The sequence below is a fragment of the Lycorma delicatula genome, chromosome 6, assembly GCF_047948215.1.
Source record: "Lycorma delicatula isolate Av1 chromosome 6, ASM4794821v1, whole genome shotgun sequence".
NCBI lineage: Eukaryota > Metazoa > Arthropoda > Insecta > Hemiptera > Fulgoridae > Lycorma > Lycorma delicatula.
The window spans coordinates 141,016,270-141,036,981 of NC_134460.1; the positions used below are offsets into that span (position 1 = coordinate 141,016,270).

General features: G+C 31.4%; 1 protein-coding gene across 1 annotated transcript in view; it reads left to right on the forward strand.

The window, feature by feature from the left end:
• The window catches only part of LOC142326949 (dynein beta chain, ciliary-like), a 235,359-nt gene that overhangs the window by 139,445 nt on the left and 75,202 nt on the right, over positions 1–20,712 (forward strand). The window contains exons 41-44 of the mRNA XM_075369680.1: positions 5,760–5,921; positions 11,182–11,381; positions 17,178–17,334; positions 19,879–20,067. Of these exons, the coding sequence (XP_075225795.1) occupies positions 5,760–5,921; positions 11,182–11,381; positions 17,178–17,334; positions 19,879–20,067 (708 nt within the window). The remainder of the gene's footprint in view (positions 1–5,759; positions 5,922–11,181; positions 11,382–17,177; positions 17,335–19,878; positions 20,068–20,712) is intronic.

Genomic DNA, 20,712 nt, shown 5'->3' on the forward strand with positions numbered 1-20,712 from the left:
AGGCCTGGTTGACTTGCTGAGCGAGTTGGAGGGAGTGGGTGCCTCCTTCCTGCCCCAACTAGCCTGACCTTGAAGGAGTGGGATTCCTTGGGGAGAATCGCCTCAGCCATGCCGATGGAAGACAACCTACTCTGAACCGACACTCTGGAGCTCTGGGAGCACCACTGCCACACTAGTGGGGACCCAGCTATTGCTGAGGGGAAGTTTATTCTGATTCTAATGGAGAAGCTGCAACTCTCTGAGTGCAGCAGAGCTAACGTCGCCTTGCTGTCAGCACTTCTCATGGCTACCTCATAATACACACATACACTGATATTTTTAATTGCAATTTACTTTTTGAACATAACAGAATGATTTGAGAAGAAGCACTTAGAGCACATTTATTTGGTTTCTGGGCAACCTGGGCAGTGGGTATACTCGTTTAGCATGTCTATTTTAGCATATTGTATTTCTAGTTATTAATTGAAACAATTGAGTCTTCCTGTGCCGTTTGTCTTCAAGTGAAGAGTTATGGCACTGGTCTGACAAACCTGTGAAAGCCTTGCATTCAATGTGAAATACAGCGTGTCTATTTTTGGTACATACAGTAGTCAACTTGTTAATAATGAATTTCTTATTGTGAGTTTTTAAATTTTTATGAAACATATAAAAATCCTCAGTGCTGGTTGTGATGGTATTATTACATGAAAGTGCTACAGTGGCAAGTGACAACATATGAATGTGCTATTTGTCATCTATATATAATAGATATCTATATATAATAGTCTCAAAATTAATGCAAGATTTAAATTGCATGCCTTTTTTTTCCATTGAGTTGGCAATGCTCTTTGAAGCACATGCAGTAAATTACATTCTGGTTAGTTCTAATGGTGAAATTAGAACTATCCAGTTCTAATGGAGAAAGAGTGTTTACTCTTTCAAAATGTGTCAATACTTTGCCAATTCATGTATAAATGTAGGTTCATTTTGTACATTTAAATTCTATATTGCTTTTGGGACCTCAAAATACAAATTTAATCGAATTTAAAATTTCATTAATAACTGCTTTATTAATGTCACTAATTCATCACGTAATTGGATAATTTATATATAGTTTGGACTAAGGTAATATTTACATTAAAAATGAAATTACAAAAAATAATATTTTTAAAATAGTTGTTGGGCTATATTTTAACATAAATATACCAATACAAATTCTGTTCTGTCAGAATTTGTGTACTTACATAGACTAGAATTTTTAATAGGATGCTCTTTGGTGCCTATTTCCCTGTTTGTTGGAAAAAAGGTGTTCTAAAATTGTTGTTTAAAGGTTGTGACAAGGGCCTCACTATGAGCTCCTCTTATAGGCCTTCTAATATTCCTGCCAGTTATTGGAAAGGTTTTTGAGAAGACATTGTATTGTATCTTCATTATTATTGATAGATTGAATTCTAGAAAGTTGTTGATGGATGATCACTATGGTTTTTGCCCAGGCAGGGCAGAGAAGATGCTATTCTAAAGTTATGAACATTGTTTTCTGAGTCTCTTAGGTTTTTTTTTGGACAAATCAGTTGGCTTTTAATAATTTGTGGTAGCCCTCTGCCCTGTTTCAGCTGCAGAAGCATGATCGTACACGGAATGTGTTGCATAGTTATTTCAGTAATCAAGACATCTCTATTATTGAAATTTTGTTGTTGAAATATTATAACTGAAATGTTTTTGCATTGAGACTGCGTCTCAGAAATAGGAAAAATGCTATCTAAAGGTTTTCTGCAGGGTAGTGATTTAGGACCCCTGCTCTGAGTTGTTTGATTCTTCGGTGTGGTTGAGGTTACCCAGTGGATATTGAGTCATCATATGTGTGGACTTTTGCTGGTTAAAGGAGATTTGTGGAATGAGATCGAATTCAGGGCAGCCAGGCTTGCAAGTTTAGCCCAGTGAAAACAACGATGATGTTGCTCAAGGGCAGACTAGCTGTTAAAGAATGACCTCGTGTATCAATGGCAAGTCATTGAATTAGGTATGTCCTGCTGCAGAGGTATCTAGGTGTTATCCTTGATGAGATCTTTGATTAGGAAGGAGTACTTTCACTATGCTGACAAAAAGGCTTGTTCTGCTTTTTTTTGTGTTCGGAGAGCAGTTCAACCCGATTGGGGGCTAATTTCAGAACCATGCGTATTATATATAAGGCTGTATGTGAAGCTGTAATGCTGTATGCTACACCTGTCTGGGCTCATCGAATGAGATACAAGTGTTATAGGAATATTTTGTTGAGAGCCCAGCATCTGTGATTGGTACCTATAGAACTGTCTTTTGGGAGGTGGTCCTTGTCATTTCTGGAATTAGGCCAATTGATATCATTGTGATGCATGTTTTAATGCTAAGAAGGTATGCCAACTTATCTCTGGGCACATGAAAAAAATAGACAACCAGGGTTTCCATTTATGGCAGGTCAGGTGGACTGAATTGCCTGATGGTCGTTACACATATGGAATTTTTCCTTATACGAGATTATACAGGTAGTTAGGTGGATTTCCCCCAATCAGCATATTACTCAGTTTCTGTTTTAGACATAGTGCTTTTCAAGATAGGTTGGCCAGATTTGGTTTGATTAATTCAAGCTTGTGTACAGAGTATAGAGCCATTGATGATGTGTTTCATGTCTTATATGTCTGCCCCAGGTTTGAAGCTGAACATATCAAAGTAGCTAGAGAACTTGTAAGTAGTATCAATTGTGGTTTTGATCTGCAAGTTAATGGAAAACCGAAATGAAACCCTGTTGAAATGGAATGGTGGCTTCCTTAGATTCTTATATCTGTGGAGGATGGCTGAGAGGATCTGATGCTGTTATAGATATTGTAGATAAATAGCTAGTTGGGTCTCTAGGGGCCCACCTAGGTGTTTACTTCACCAAAATAAGTGTTTTGGCATTGGTTCCAGTTAGCTGGGACTCAATGCTGAATCATGCTGTTAGGATGAGATATGGATGTGTGGAGAACTGTGATTGAGCTGCAGTGTGGAAGGGTGTAGGCATTGATTTCGCTCCCAAAGCAGAGAGAGATTAGGGTATGTTTTCATTAGAGGCTTATTAAATTTGTCAATTTGTTTTTAATTTTTAATTAAATCAAGAGAACTTTGAGTAACTGAATTGTACGACAAAATTGTCATTGTTGTGAATAACACTAGTTTTGGTGGTATGCGGATATAATTTTTGGTGTTTAAAAGACTCAATCAAGTAATGATTGAGTGTGTAGTCTTAACTGAAGTTAGATATAGAGTTTTTGTATGAAACGTGTTTAGAGGAAGGCACAGGGATCCTGCTTCTATAAATCATTGAGAGTTGTAATTTGATAGTGAGGGTTATAAGTTATGGTAGGTGGTTGTGGTTGGGAAAGGCCATACGAAGGAAGGCCTTTGTATAAATACACTATATATGTTGTATAAATACACTGATTGAAATGTCTGCTGAGGCATTTGCATTGGTGGCATCCTGATAGGCCAAACTGTATTGTGTTAGGATCCAAAAGACCTCTGATAAAAGACCTCTGATTCCTTACCTCTTAATCAGATCTCTGATTAAGGTAAGGAAAGAGGGGTTGTGTGGTGACTGGGATTGTCACAAGGCGGGTATATTTCCCCATGGGGGTCAAGATGGAGAGAAAAATTAAAAGAAAAAATATGTGTTGAAATTTAATAAGTTGAATTTTTAACCCAATAAAGTATGACATTTTGTTCCATCATTAATGTTCTCTGTTACAAAAGTATCAGTATTCCTGCAAATGTATGGGATTCCTTGACACATCAGTCCTCATTATAACTATGTTCATTTATGTAAGTGTTTCTACCTTGTTCGTCATTACTTATGCCACATAACATTGAATTTTGTCCCCCTGATTTCAATATTCCTACCAGATATGTGGTCCTAATTTCATACTTATCAGTAGATTTTGCATCTTGATTTCTTTGAAATTTTCTCTATATAAATATTGTTATGACTTAATAGTACTCAATATTTGATTGTCAAAAAGATGTTACAAAATATTGTACTGAAGTAGTAGTGTTCTTAGCAGTGTTGCTGTTGTACCTGGTTGATGGAAAACAATATTTGGGTGATGTGTGTGTGAAATTAAATAAAAAAGTCATATTATTTATATCTTCATCTGTAGTATTGGTTTTGCAATTTTCTAGCTTATGCTCTTCAACAGGATTCTCTTCTTTCATTTTCTATTTCATTCTAAGAACCTCTTCTGATTCACTGTCATTTGTCAATTTATCAATCACAACTGTATTATGATTTACATCTATTCCAACAGGAATGTTGTCACTCAGTAGAATAAGTTGTTGAAGAAGGTTGGTTAAAAGTTGCTTAAAGAAGACATTGCTATATTAATCTGCACATCCATTATGGTGTAACAGTGATACGTGTCCAGCTCTCCATTGATAAAATTTCTACAATAACAATAAATTATCATACCTCATTAAATTTCATAACCTTTAAGCCTATGTTCATATAACTGTAATTATTAAAATATTAACATCTATTAAACAAGCAATATGAACATCTTTACAATTGTTAATTTCTTACAGTCTAGAGAACTTAAAACTTAGTAGTTACTTCTCATTGTTGATGCAATGATATTTTTTTATTATCTAATTATTTTTTACAAAATTAACTTCTTTTATCTTACTATTTAGAGGTTGTCCTTAATTTGTAAATGATGCTTCCTTACTTAGTTACTTACTACTTTTAGCAGTGGAGACATTTTTAAATCTCTTAACAATTTTGCTTAATTATTCATTCACAACATTTATTTCAGCATACTTGTATGCTTTCAGAGCATTTTTCAAGCGATAAAACAAATAAAAATCAGCTGGTACAAAGTTGGGAGAGTATAGTGGAGGCTAGGTAATTGTTAACAGGTATTCTATGATGATTGTAGACTGTGCCAATGGATTTTATTTAAACGAATCCAAGTCATTGTTTTCCGCTTTTCAGGATGTCTCCTTTTTATTACATTTCCTTGTTCATTGTCTGTCCAAGAAGAGTAGATTTTTAATGAACAAATCTCTGTAAATAAAAAAAATCTAACATAACTTTTCATTTTTTTCCATTCAAACTAAATTTCTGTTACCGTAAAGGTGAGTTGATTTCCTTTGTGACAACTTGCAATTTGTCTGTGGATCATATGAAAAACACCTTGTCTCATTTCACATTGTAACTTGCTTAAAAAATCTTTATCTTGATCAGTCATATGAATGAGGTTCCCTGCCAATTGTCATACAAGATTCTTTCTGATTTCCAAACAATATTTTTGGAACAATATGTTGACAAACATGATGCTTGTTCAGATCATTATGGGTAGTAATGTGACAACTTCCAGTTGACATCTCAACTATTGATACTATTCTATTTCCTTGACAGGTTTTTTTTATTACTTCAAACAACATTTTCAACAGTCAAAATTTTCTTCATTTGTCAAGATAGGTACCGAATATGGGATCTTATTTTATCACTAACATGATCATTATGAAAATGCTTACACCAATCGAATGTGATTTTATTTTTTGGTTTGGAGGGATGTTTATTATTTGGAGAATGTTTAGAGGGATGAGATCTCAAGTAATGGTTGAGGGTCTAGTTATTCAGCAAATTTGCTATTATTCTATATTGAGCTTTTGCTTCCAAATAGCAAAATAGCATCCTGTAATTTCATAATTATATATTTATATTGCTTTGTAGAAGTTATTAATTTTTGAAATATATTAATTTTTGCTTATAGGGTTTGTTATTTGCAACAAATGAATGTGTCAATACACAAGGCAAGTTTGTGCGTTTATGGATGCACGAAGCTACTAGAGTTTATGGTGATAAGCTGGTTGATTCAAAGGACCAGGATGTATTTCAGAAGGTGTTGGCAGAGAATATAAAGAAAGTTTTTGCTGTAAGTTTAAACTTTAAAATAATATTTATTTTTTAAATATTTTTTAATAAGAGTGAATCTGATTACTCTAAAAATAATTATACTCTTTAATTATTATTAAGATGTGTAAAGATTTAAAAGATTAAGTTTATGATTCTGAATTTCACTTAAGTCTATAACAAATTACTTGGATATTATTTTTAATAATAAAATTTCAATATTATGTAATATTAAAATAAAACAATATAAATTAATAAATTGCTAATTGTTCCTTTTTTATTATTGAAATATAAAAAAAATTAACCATTCAATTAAAAATATACATACTGTATTAAATGCTTTAAATTTATTTTGTTATGAATTATTTTATAAATACAAAAATGTTACGTAAAATGCCAGTTCATCAAACTATTCAAATTTTAACTGACGAGTAAGCTCTTGAAAATAAATTCTTTAGTGGGATAATAGTAAATATTGTTTAGTGGGATCTCTTTTATATCAACAGGAAACTTATTAAAGGTTTTTATTTCCATATAATAAGGGAATCTTTTTATGCCCTTTGTTTTTTTACATTCTGAAATATGAATTTAAACTAATAATTTATAAGGAAGATGAGATGATTGAAGTTCCAAATGATAATTTTTTAGCTTATGTAGCAAAGATCTCAGTTTAGCTCTACCTCTATTCATATGAATGGTTCTCACTAAAGTTTGAATAAGAATAACAAAGCTGTTCAAATAAGTAAAGCAAAGTAATATTAAAATATATATTTAAAAAATAGCTCTCTGAATTTTATGTTAATATTTTTGTTCTGCTCATTTTTTTTTGGAAGTGTTAAAAATAGTTTTCCCATTCTGGATGTTTGTCTCGCACTACAATTGCATAAGATAAGGGTTATTTGAAAATGTCTTAGTACAACAGTAATCTCAGTCTTAAGCAAGTAATTTTTGCCAAACATTGCATATTTAAAACACACTCAATTTACTGTTTTAAAAGATTTGTGTTGTCTATTGATATGATAATTTCATCTAAGTATTTCTGCCAAACTTTTTGTTGTAGGATTTACATAGTATACTGCAAAAAAATTATCTATCAGTAAATTATCATTTAAGTTTATGAAAAATTCCAAGAAATTAGAATGAATATATTAAACAAATGTAGACAATAAACTATTTTTTTCTTTCAATTTTATTTCTAGTATGGGTTATATATATTATGTATTTGTGATATGTGGTAATGTCTATTACTGTATATTAATTTCCCAACTACAAATTATGCACAGTTGTATATTATTTTTTTTAAATATAAAAAATATAACTGTTTGTTTTATTGCATCTGAAGCTTGGTGTATATGAGGTAAGAAAATAAAAAATGTATGCTGTTACTACTCATAAATCATATGTACATATGTACCACTGTTCTGCCATTTCATGCTTAATTAAATTTGATTCATTTTCATAACAGTATTTTTATTAGTTTGTAATAATAGTCTTAAGGTGGCTGTTAATATGGTTACACATTTAAAGCAAATAAAATACAATGGTTCACTATTTGAAAAGCTTTCACTTTTAAGTTATGTAGTTGCATGTCAGTACAGTTTTATTCTGAACTGCACTAAGAAAATGAATTAACAGTTTTTTCAGTTTCCCATAAATTATTTTTGTTTTATTTTTGAATATACATTTTTTTGGCTTTAAAATTTGCATAAACTTTAACGAAACTGAAAATAATTACCTTGTGTACAGATATGACAAGGATGAATATATATTACCTGTATCATCATATTTTATTCTTTGTATTACACAGTAGGTCTTTAAAGTTCCCGAACTAAATTTCTGAAATCGATTCAAGTAGCGTCATCTCTTAGACAACCAAGGAACTATGTAGTACGATGTCTGATGAGTGTGTGTACAAAATTTCATTGTTTCGTCACTCCAGTCTCGAGTTATGTTCAGCCGCGTACGTTGTGTTCATATGACCTTGTGCGAGCTCGCAACATGGAACAGAGAAGCGCGAAAAAATTGTATGTTCGACTTCAAAATTTTTCTTTGAAACTATTCTATGATACAGCAATCGGTGATGAAGCCGCATCTCATACTACAACATACACTTGGTGGAATCTGTTTAAAGACAGTAGAGAGTTGTTGGATGATGATGAACGATGCGGAGGCCGTTAACAACGAAAACGTAGCGAAAGTGCACGCACTCTTGCTTGCACAATCTCATCTTACCCAGCCATAGCAGAAGAGTTAAACATCTGTAAAGACGTTATCCGTACAATTCTAACCAAAAAAAGAACCGCCGAAAGGTGTGCTCTCGTTGCGTTCCACACTTCTTGACCAAAGAACAAAAACAAGGGTACATCTTTCTTGCACTCAAGACTTCATTGAAACTGCCGATAGCGATTCAAATTTTTTGCAAACAATTGTAACTGGGGATGAAAGCTGATGCTTCATATATGATCCACAAACGAAGCGTCAATCCGCTACTTGGTTGAATCCTGGAGCACAAGATCGGCAAAAGTCAGGCAGCAAGTAATGAAACGCCTAATACGTCGCATTCGTAGAATCCGGCCCTCTCTTCGGTCGACTCTCAAGAGAGTTGGACTCTCTTGCATGACAATGCCCCGACACACATGGCAACAGTTTTAACAGGCTATTATGCTGCAAATAAAATCACCGTCTTATCCCATTCGCCCTATTCATCTGACTCTGCTCCAGCAGATTATTTTCTGTTCCCGAAACTAAGTTGAAGATGAAAGGAAGCGTTTTCAACAACATTCTGGCCATCCAAAGGGCCGAGCAGTTGAAGGCGATCCCACAACCTGATTTCTCCAGAGTGTTTGACAGGCGCTGCAACAGTGTATAACTATAGAAAGGTTCTATGTAGAGGGCTGATGTGAGTAAATTCGATTATCTTTAAATCTATTTTTATTTGATTTAGATTGGAAATTTTTGCTATTTATAGTGAAATGTTTATATTAATAGTGTGCATTGTTAAACTATTTTATTATGGACTATCTTCATTTATCCATGTTTTTAAGTTGGATGAGAAGTGCATTAATGTTTGTATATCATTATGCAGCTTGAGACTGAAAAGAAGTTAAAAACTCAAACAACAGTAAAATTTATGATCATGAAATTGTAGGTCATGGAACTAAACCAAGGCAGTTGTGCTTAAAACTAAATTAGCCTAGAAAATGAAAATTGTTATATTTCATATCATCAACAGGAGTAGTTTTAAGGGCATGCATCGAGAATCTTTTATTCTGTTAAAATATTAGAGAAAATACAAGCAATTGGCTGAAATGTAATGCACAATTGTTTGTAACTTGGAAATGAAAGAGATAGTCAAATGAAACATATGCATTAAAGTATATTTATTTTGTTACAAAAACTTGCATTTATTTTCTACCTAGTCACCATTTATAGCCAGCTACACATTTTTTTTTTTCATTCCATCAATGAAGAATGTAAGCAACTTCTTCTTGACCCACAATTTCAATGTGTCCTTCAGTTCATCATCTGTGATGAAATGAGAATACCCTTAATATCCTTCTTTAACTGTGGAAAGAAGTAAAAATCTCAGGATACCAAATCTGTAAGTATGGAAGATGTGGAATTAGATTCAGATTTCAACTTAACAAGAACCTCAGTGGTTGTATGCAGTATGTGTAACTGAGCATTATCATGTTGCAAAATTATCAGCTCCATGTCAAACGCAACAAACATGCTTCCTAAGGTTGCTTTAACATCTTTATATGTCGCACAGAACTTCTGGATTCCCAGAATTTTTGTCAAGAGAATTTTTTTTTATAGAGTGTTGTGTTTAGAAGTTTTTTTGTTTGTGATGAACTATAGTACTGAAATTCCATGCTCTACCATTTTTCTTCTGGGTAATAGTATTGCTCCCAAATTTCATCTGACAGAATATTGAAAAGGAAATCATCTTCCTTGTCATGATAACATTTCAGAAAGTGTTTACAACATTCCTTTAATTGTTGTTTATTCTTTTCTGTGAGTTTTCATGGTACCCACTGTGAAAAGATTTTACAGCAAATCACTTGTACAATAATGCATCATTTTAATTTGCATATCTGGGTAGCAGTGTGACAGTCATTTTGAATCAATTCATCCTCTTCATTTTTGTGCTTCTCTTCAGCGATAGAAACTGGTCGACCATTATGAGGTTAATCCTCATTATTCACTTTACCAGCTTCTGTTACACAAAAGCTTTTGTTACCCAACTATTCTCTATACTTCGATGGAAAATGACACGGCATAGATCAATCAATTTTGCAAGATTAGTATTAGGGAAACGAAATGAGGGTAGCACCTGTTGCTTTAGGCAACATTTTGTTCTCTGGTTATGTTCAGTGTGCATTGCACTTGAAACTGTCCCATATATATAGCTATACATATATAAATTTTTGTGTTACATAAAGAAATAATTTCATACTTGTGCTTGTACAGTTTTAGATTAGTGATGATCTTAATAATTAAATAAAATAATTTACATAGCCCCTTTGTTGGAGTTTTTATTTTTACTTTGAAAGGTTTTAAATTAGTATATTATTATTCATTCAAGAGTACAGAATGTAGAGGAATGTATTTTCTTTGTACAATTTTTTTACTGTTTTTAGGTGTACTGGTTTGATGGTAATGATAATTAACTATTGATTTGAATGTTATTTTCATTTCAGAGTACCTCCATTCTCAAAAGTACTTTTAACGCTTCCTGATTTGGGATTGTCAAATAACTAGTAATGTTAAGCTCTTCCCACTCTCCATCCCCCATCCCTACTGACATGGCCTCTTCTGCTTTGTCCCTCCCGTTCTTAATTTTCTGAAACTAATTCTTCTGATTCTTCATTTTAACAGCTTAAAATTTTTAAATATTACTTCGGATTGAGCATCATATTAATTATCTCCTGCCCTTTTAATTTTAGCTTGAATATTTCTGTTTTCTAGAATAATTAAATGTTTTCCTTTTTCTGCAAAGTGTAATATTTTATGGAATTTATCATTCCATTGGGAATATGTCCTTTTTCTGTCAAATGTGTTGCATAATTTGAATCCTTTTTTTAATACTTATTTGTTTATTAAATCTTATAAATGTCTATGTTTTGGAATTTAAACTGTTTCTTCTTTGTGCTATTTGTATTGAAAAGTGTGTTGTAATAGTTAGGCTCATATATATTTAATTTTTTAATAAATACAAAATAGCTTTGTGTTTTTATATTCTTGTATTCTATTAACAATTTTTTTTTTGAATATTGCAGGAATTGCCAGAAAGTGAATACAATGAGAAACCCCTGATCTATTGCCACTTTGTGGAAGGAATTGGTGATCCCAAATATTTAAATATGCCTTCATGGGCTACTCTTAATAAAATAGTTTCTGATGCATTGGCTCAGTATAATGAATTAGTTGCTGGAATGAACTTGGTTATGTTTGAAGATGCAATGAGTCATGTTTGTAGGCAAGTAATTTTTTTTCTCATAAAGAGAATAAAATATCAAACCAGAATCATGAAAATTTTCAATATTAGCATTTTGAGTGATATGTTTTTAAGAAAATTAAAAATCCTTTTCAGTCAATTTAAAAAATTGTGTGTATAAGGGGTGTGTGTGTGTGTGTGCACACGCACGTGCTTGAAGCCCATGGCAAATAATACTTAGCACACTGAATGATTGTCATATATATACTCCTTGTCGTGTATCATCAGAATATAATACATTGAATAACCTATTTTATTACATTTTTAAAGACCACATTTACTCAATATTGAAAAAATTTAATCATCTCAATTCCTTACAGTTGACTGAAATTTTCAATGGAATTCATTTAAATTCACCACTTAATTAAGGTAATTGAAGTCTAGCTTCTGTTGTTTGAGGTCAGACTAAAAGTTATTGGACCTCATTTTTTGTCTTCATCCCAGGTAGTTGCATTATGGAGTGAGATTATTACTACACATGACATTTCATGATCTAGTATATGTAATTTGTAAAAATAATAATAAAAAATATAGGTAAAATCAAGTATATGTAATTTGGCAAGACCACTGTTTTCTGCACTCACTGTCAGTCATCAATGTTATTGGATGTCAACTTAGTGTTTATTATATTCTTGTTTTGAGTTAAGGTATTGAAATAGATTGATCAAAGACTATCCAGTAAATCTTATATGAAACTCTGTGATATGCAATCCGAGACTATTGCAATGCAAAAAAGGGCTTGTTGTAATGAAGCTATGACTGCTATAAATATTATAGAATGGTATATAATTACACCACATTATTAATGTATTATATTATTTTGTAAATATTACATTAGCTGGCCAAACATAGTTGAAAAGTAACAAACAACAAACAGTGTACACCCTAGATTAGCAGAAACCAGAAACAATTCAAGAAAGTTTGAACTCCTCACTTCTGACCAAAAGGAAACCTGATTTTGTGAAGAAAATCACAACTTGAGATAAGACTTGGGTGAATTGTTATGATCCTGAGGCAGTCACAACCATCTCAATGGAAAACACTACATTTTCACGGGCACAGGAATCATGAATCAATGTGTAGGTCACCTGTATGTTTTGTTTGTGAAGTTCATAGACTGTTTCTTTGTGAGAGTGTTCATATTGTGTATATTCCTGAAGGTCAAACTATTATCAAGCAGTATTACCTAACTGTTCTCTGTTGTCTAAAAAAGGTATTAGCTGCAAATAATAACAGTTTTAGCAAAATGGCAAGTGGTTGATTCATTGTGATGATATTACTGTTCATGTTTCGCAGTTCATTCAAACTTTTTCTTGAGTTAAACAAGGAATTGGCAGGTTCAGCAGCCATCCTACTCCATCGACAAGGTTCTATGCAACTTCTGACTTTTTCAAGACACCACTTAAAAAAATAATATTTGAGAATTGAGACGAGATCAAAAGAAATGTACAAAATGCTTGTTGAGTATTCAAGAATAGATTATGAAAAATGTTTCCAGCAGTGGAAGAGACACTGATAGAATTTTGTTGACTCAAATGGGTCTACTGTGAAGGAAAAACTATTTTTTTTTAACATTCAGGTAAACTAATTTTATCCTGGACTAACGTCAAATACTTTTTGACCTGACTTCATAGATTGAAATCAATCATGAGAGTGAAAAATTAGGAAAAGGATTGTTGAATCCTCTTAATTCTTAATGAAATACTGAACTAAATTATTCTATTGTTTGTTCTTAATCCATAAAATCTGGTTATACTCAAAAAACAAATTGTACCACTATTGTGTTTGTCCTCAGACCCTATTACTGCTGTGTTGTATTGGTATTCCAGCTGCAGTTATTTTGGTAATTTTGTTTTAGTCAGGAAGTGTATTTGGTGAACTATTTGTCAACAAGTATATTACTATATTACTTGGTCAACTAGTATATTATTTCACTTTGTCCTCATTAATGTTATCCATTTATTATATATATATATATATATATATATATATAATTTTATTTATTTAATAATGTTTAATGTCTTAAAATATGTATACACTTTTGCAGTGAATCTTGCTGATTTAGAAATAAACTCAAATTTACATAATCTTTAATTGTGGTAAGTAATCAATGGAAACACAAAGTAGAAGAAAAAAAGTGAAAAAATTAATTTTAACTTGTTACAAATTAGTTTTCATTGCTCAGTGTGCATTGTAATTTAATTATACAAAACCTTTTCCTTTCTTAAATTACTTGTATTAACATATTTATTTATTGTTTAAGCTGCTGTACATTACTAATACAGAACAGTGTTGTTTCTATTTGCCGTGGTGAGACTACACTTTTCTGTAAATCTTTTTAAGTTTCTAGTATAATTGATTATTTCTCCCTACCATATTTAATTGACTTAACATTCTAATAATTGGTTAGAATAGATACAAGACTTTCATGAGGAGGCTTGAACCATCTTTCAGCCTAGCCTCTTCAAAAATGTTGAAATGTATTTACACGTTGACTGCCATGTCACACTAGTATTATACTCTTTTATCTGCCATGTAATGTTGTTCAACCTTTCCAGTCAGGCCATGGTTTTTTTTTTTTTTTTCATTGATTTTAGTCTTATTTGTTTTTGGATACTAATATTAACCAGTTTAGGTGACATACTTTTGGTTCACATAGCCTTATGAAAGAATTACATTTGTTGAAGCATGGGATCAAAATTTGAGTCACAGCAGCATTATTCTATGAAATGTATATTCTATTTTATTGAAAAAGCTAAACTCTCAATAAATTTAAATTATAGTTTATGTAAACTACTACAAGGAAATTCTAATTTGCAAGAATATAAGTTCCATATATAGAAAACAATAAGAGATATTGATTAGGTTTAGTTTTATCAGGTGATTTGAGGTTTGGATGCAGAGGACGCTGGCTCCTTCATATGCAAGAATGAAGGTCAGTTGGGGTGCTCCGATGATGCATTTGGGACCCTCAGGTGTGAGAGGGGGGACGCAGCGGTTTGCCAGCTTCGCGCAAGGCGTAGCCGGCAACCTAGTGTAGGGATGGGAAGGGTAGCCTCTCAGTGGAGGGATGTAGTGGTCGTCCAGAAGGGAGGGCTACTGCATCTTGATGAAACTGAGAGGACCTCGATGGGACGCCAAAGAAAAGGCAGACAGGGGGGCAGTCGACTGCCACGACACTCCGACATTCCTGCACATAGCCTAATGGCGGAGGCCGGGGATGTTGGGGGTGTTTAACGAAAAAAAAAAAAAAAGAAGGTGATTTGAGGTTATGATAAAATTAAGTTTTTTTTTTTGTAAAATAAATTTATAAAATTAATTTTTACAGTATTAAATTAATTTAATTTTTAAAGTATTACAAACTGTAAATTTGGGTCATTGCAAATTATGGAAAGAACACTGAAAATCCAAACAACAAGAAACAAGAGTACGTGTTTCCCTGGAACTGTTGTTTATGAATAACTTTCAAAGCCACCACCTTACTGATTATGATTTATAAATGTTATGTTATCATTTCTATTTATTATTATTTCCAAATAAATAATGTTATTACAATGTAATAATTTTAATAATATATCAATAACAAAAAAAGTTTTGTTGTAAGATTACTTACAAAAAAGTTATTGATGTTCAAGGACAGATTTATTGACAAAAAAATGTTAAAGGCACTGCATCATTCTCTGAGGCCATAGCTTTTGGTTTGTCCATTAAAAAGCATTGTAGAGTGAACCATTGCGGAATCACATGGCCCAAAATTAAGTTATGTACTGTGACACATTTTTGGTGCACATGGCCTAGTTATAAATACATACAACTGACCCAAAATTGAGTTACATGGCTTATGAACTGACCTGATTAAATGTTTAAAATCTGGCCTGACACTCCAATGTGTTAACAATTTTAAAATTCAATTTTAAGAGTTCTCAATTACAAAGAGGTACCAAAAATAACCTGAATTGCTATACTGAAGTTTCTGTAGTATGTAGTTCTCCCGCTGTTAGAGCATCAAGCGACTTTTCCCATGTCATTCTGCCAAGCAACATCACCTGGTAAGCTCATTTCTAACCTCTGAATTTTTCTCTGAAAATGTTTCTAATTTTCACCTGCTTCTAATTTTTTGTCATGGCAGACTTTAATGAACAGCATGTCATCATGAAGTTTTGCTTTCTGCTTGGAAAAAACGCCACAGAAACTAGTGATGTTGAAAACAGGTTATGATAAGGACCTGTCATGGGAAAAATTCAAGTGTACAAGATGTTTTTTCGATTAAAAAAGGTGAAATATTGATTGATGACCAACCTCATTCTGGATGTCCTTCAACTTCCCAAGTGGACAAAAATGTCCAAAACAATTTCCACAGTTGTGCTTGAAGTCCGATGATGTAATATTGAAGAGATCAATGGTGCTGATCCTATGTTTATCACCCTATGGTGATTATGGTTATGACCCTGGAACCAAACAGCCAAGTCAAACAATAGTCGCCTGGCCCTAAAAAAGGTCGTCAAGTGAAGCCAAACATCAAGACAATGCTCAGTTATATTTTTGATATGAAAAGGGTACATTTGGAATTCATTAACCAGGTTTCTACTAGGAGGTTCTGAGAAGATTGTGTAACAGTTTTCCGCAAAAAAACAACCTTAATTGTGGCAAACAGGTGACTGAATTTTCTGCCATGAAATAACTCTTTTGTACGTCAATCTTTAACAGAAAATAGCATGATTACCTTGCCTTACCTCTGTAACCTCCTTGCCTTACCTTGCCTTACCTCTTGATTACCTCCCTTATTCATCTGTTTAGATTTGTGCAATATTTTTTGTTCCCATGAATGAAGAGGGACTGAAAAGGAAAGCATCATCTATAAATGTGGATGAGGTGAAGAAATATGAGAAGGTGCTGTGTTGGGCAATTACTACATATGAATTAAAAAAATGTTTTGAACAATGGAATAGAAGATTGGACAAATGTATTAGCTGTGATGAGAGTGTTTTGAAGGGGGATTTCAGGCTTTTTGTAAACAAATAATAAATACTTAAATTAAAAAAAGATATTTTTGAGTACCCCTAGACATAAGAATCTAGACTGATAATGAAAATTGTAGAATTCAGATGCTCTGGTCATGAATATAATGCAATATTATGATAAAAAATTACAGTTTTATTGCAATAAATCAGATATTGATTTAGTCACTAAACAAATTTGGTACAGATTGTGAATACATAAGTTGACATGCTTGCCCTCTGGCACTATTTGTATGTAAACTACTTTTTACTTTGAATGCTTTTGATGGCGACATCAGAATTCATATGTCCATTTCTTCCTTGTTCTGTACCTAGCCTTTGCTATTTTCTGTGATTTAATGATCAGACGCAGGACTAAAGAAAATCAACACATTAGCAATTTCATTTTAGTTGTAGGGTTCATCTAATTAATCATTTCTAAATCTGACTTTCATAAAATTGCAATCACATTTCTAATATCTCTATTTAAAAAAAAAATCTTACCATTGGACAAGTGTTTCTTATTAGTAATTACATCTGCAATGCTAATGTAATGTTGTGTAAGTTACATTGTCTCTTGAAGACTGTATTGGCTTTTGTAAAAAAGCAAAAAAGATTTGAAGGTAAATCTTTGTAAAAAGATTATCTTATAATTAGATTTAAATTAGAAAAAAAAATTGTGTTTATTAATAATAGTAATAGTAAATAATAATAGTAATAATAATACTATTGTTTATATATAGATTAACTATTATTGTTTTACTACTATTGTTTTATATAGAATAAACAGAATTATGGAATGTCCAAGAGGTAATGTACTTCTGGTAGGTGTTGGTGGAAGTGGTAAGCAGTCACTTTCTCGGCTTTCTGCATTTATTTCTGGACTCGAACCATTTCAAGTGCAGCTTAAAAAGAACTATGGAATTAATGATCTAAAAGTAAGATATTTCATGAGTTATTACTGTTTAGTAATTTTATTGTTTTGATATAATACTACATTCATCTGTAAATATGTATTCTATATTTTCAGGCGCATCATTAATTTTTTTTAATGATGCAGCTTGTATTTGTGAGATAATATTTTGTGGTATATAAAACTAATGTTTTAAACAGATAATCAGTAGGTTGTTGGAGATTCTTGTAGACGAGTGGAGGGGAGTGCGGTGATTTACGATAAACAGTCAGTCACTTCCAAGAAGTGAAAGCGTGTAGTTGCTCTCTGTAGCTTAAACTTTATGAACACGGACTTTATAAACTAAACTTGCATACAATGATTTCAATAAGTCTTTTTGTATTAATTAAATCTTTATTAAATTTACGCTTATTGCTTAAACTAAACTTTTCAGGCGAGTCTTATCTCACCTTACATTATCTACAATATAGGTAAAGTGCCATAACAGTAATAATTTTAACCTTACATGAGTCACTACTGAAAATGACAACCTGCAAGAAACCCAATAAATTATTCACATGGCTATATAGTAAATATCATTACTTTCAGAGAAAGAAATTCTGATTGGTGTATCTTGTGCTTTGATGCTTTACATGCATTACAGTTAGAAGAAAGACTGCCATACGTATCAAATAAAACAAATTAATGTACGTACCCCTGCTGTTATGAAATAATATAATTTACATTCACTGCTTCAGCCCGTTGGGGATATTGATATTAGAAAATTGTTACTAAATTAAATGGTTGAAAATTACATAATAAAGTATACCTAGCATATCTCAATATAAAAAAAATATGACTTTAAATCAGAGAACCAGTTTGTAGCAGTATTTTATGAAACATTATTCATTAGATTGCTACACTGGTAAACAAAGATTTTGTTTACAACTGTCTTCTATGTGTATTTTTCCTGCCGAATTAAAAAATATTTATAGAATATTTCTGTTTACTGTAGTTTTAAGGGTTAGTTTGGTGAGGTTATACATGAAAATTAATCTTTCAAAGCACTTAGGAGATAAGTCAGTGGTGACTTGAAAGTGACTGCATGTAGCTTGGACTTTTAATTGGTTCAATAAGTACTTGTTTGCAGTGAAGACAATAAAAAATCATTGCTCACAAAAACAATGGCCAAACCAAAACATCACTAACCTCAAAAAAGAAAAATGTTGTTAATATTGTCTTGTGAATTAAAAAAAAAAAAAAGAATACTTATCTATCTTCTCCATGTAAGGCTAAGGCTTGACATTGTGAAACATTTGTGAAAGCAGTATCAAAATTGATTTGGATTTCCATACTTGATAAAAAAAAATTCCTAAGAATGAAAAAAGGGATCTTATTAGAACCACAAATAGGATATCTAATTAAAGATAAAAACTAGGTCAAAGGAATCTCGGGTAAAAAAAAAATTGTGGATCATCTTTTAAAGTCTCACAAGAAGGTGGTATATAAGAAATCTTTGAAAATTAATTTGTACTTGGATTTTCCATTCCTTCCAAAAAGAATAAAATCAGTAATTAGCTCATCGTGATTGGTTCAGTCAGGATTAGCTGGATATAGAAGAGTGATACCATAGTAAGTTGAGCCCAAGTATTCTTGCTGATTGTTAATGGATCATTTGGTGTTTTATGCAATCTAAAGGAGAAAATCATAATCTTTTTTACAAGGTAGCCCTGTATTGTACATATATTTTAAGTTAAATAATAAAAAACTTAAGTAGAGTCACCCAAAGTTCTTTGTGATTGAGAAATTCTAAAAACATATGAATTCAGCACAAAAATCAGTCTCTTCTTTTGACTATTAAAAGCAGTTAATCTCATGAACTTTATCTTAGAGAGAATGTAAGAATCCATAAGAGAGAATATATATGAGAGAATGTAAACATTCTCTCTAATATATATTATGCAGTAGTTATCTAAGGAAAACTAAAACTACTATTAAGGTAAATTATAATAAAACAATTCCATTAAATTGAGAATGATGATATTTGTGTAGTGGAATATTTCCAAGGTATGATTTTTAAAAAATTATTTTTTTAAAACTATAACTGGCTTGATTTTAAAAATTTTGATTTAACAATTTTTTTAAAAATGTTGCTTAAAATCTTTACTTTAGAAGTCAAAACAATCATTAGAAGCAGATTTTACCCATAACTTATAAAAACCATGATTTCAACATATTGAAATTTAAGAATACTAATATGAAATTTAAGAACACTAAATTTGATAAATCAAGATATTAGACACCAGGCAAAACATAGATTGAATATATTATTTGATTACATCCTAAGGGATATGTTTTAAGATGGATAATACATTACTACTAGAGTCTTTGCTCTGAAATGTGTTTATATTTAGCTTTAATGGCTGAATAGTCATCAGTAATAGTATTAATTTTATATGGAAGAATAATTTGAAAGTGAGTTTTTTATCATTTTTAATGGCTTGACCAATTTTAAAATGTGTGAATTTTCTTATTTAACTACATTTCTTCATGTTTTTTTAATTTTCTATTAATATTTTGTTTTTTATAGACTGATTTAGCTGGTCTGTACAATAAAGCAGGACTGAAAAATGTTGGTATAATGTTTCTTATGACAGATTCACAAGTGGCAGAAGAACGTTTTCTTGTTTTAATAAATGATATGCTTGCTTCTGGAGAAATTCCCGATCTGTTTGCTGATGATGAAATTGATAATATAGTTAATGCTGTTGCAACTGAAGTAATTATTATTACAGTTTTTAAATGAAATTTAGAAGTAGAGTGATACTTTTAAAAATTTAGAAAAACTGATTTTTTTATTTTTATTTAATGCTTATTATTTTTTTTCTTTTCATAAAGCACTTTTGCATAAATCCCTGGTTCATAAGTACGTATGAAATTATACTTATTAAATTAAAACCATGTTTTGAAAATATAGTATGTAGAGTGATTGTTTACCATCTTAGTCGCAACTATTCTGCTGACATTACAGTTTTACAGATAATAGAACTATTGTTAAACGGTATCATAATTTGAATTTTCTTTAAATCTAAATTTGAACAATTTAGAATTAATGTTTATTTTTATAATCCATTCATCACGTTCAAATTTATTAATTAGATCTTAATTGCTGTTTTTTCGTAATACATATTTTTCTCAAGATTAAGGGATTTAAATTTATTTGTAAAATTTGCATGTTATCTATGCTTAAAATTTAAGTTTATAAAATCATAATGCTGTTCACTAATGTGATCAGTGCAATTACTTATTATAATGTTTTAAAATTTCTTTAAAAATAAAATATACCTGCAAGTATTGAATACATTAAAAAGTAATCTACAAATGAGGTGTAAAAGTTAATATTTGTAGTAGAGGGATAACATTT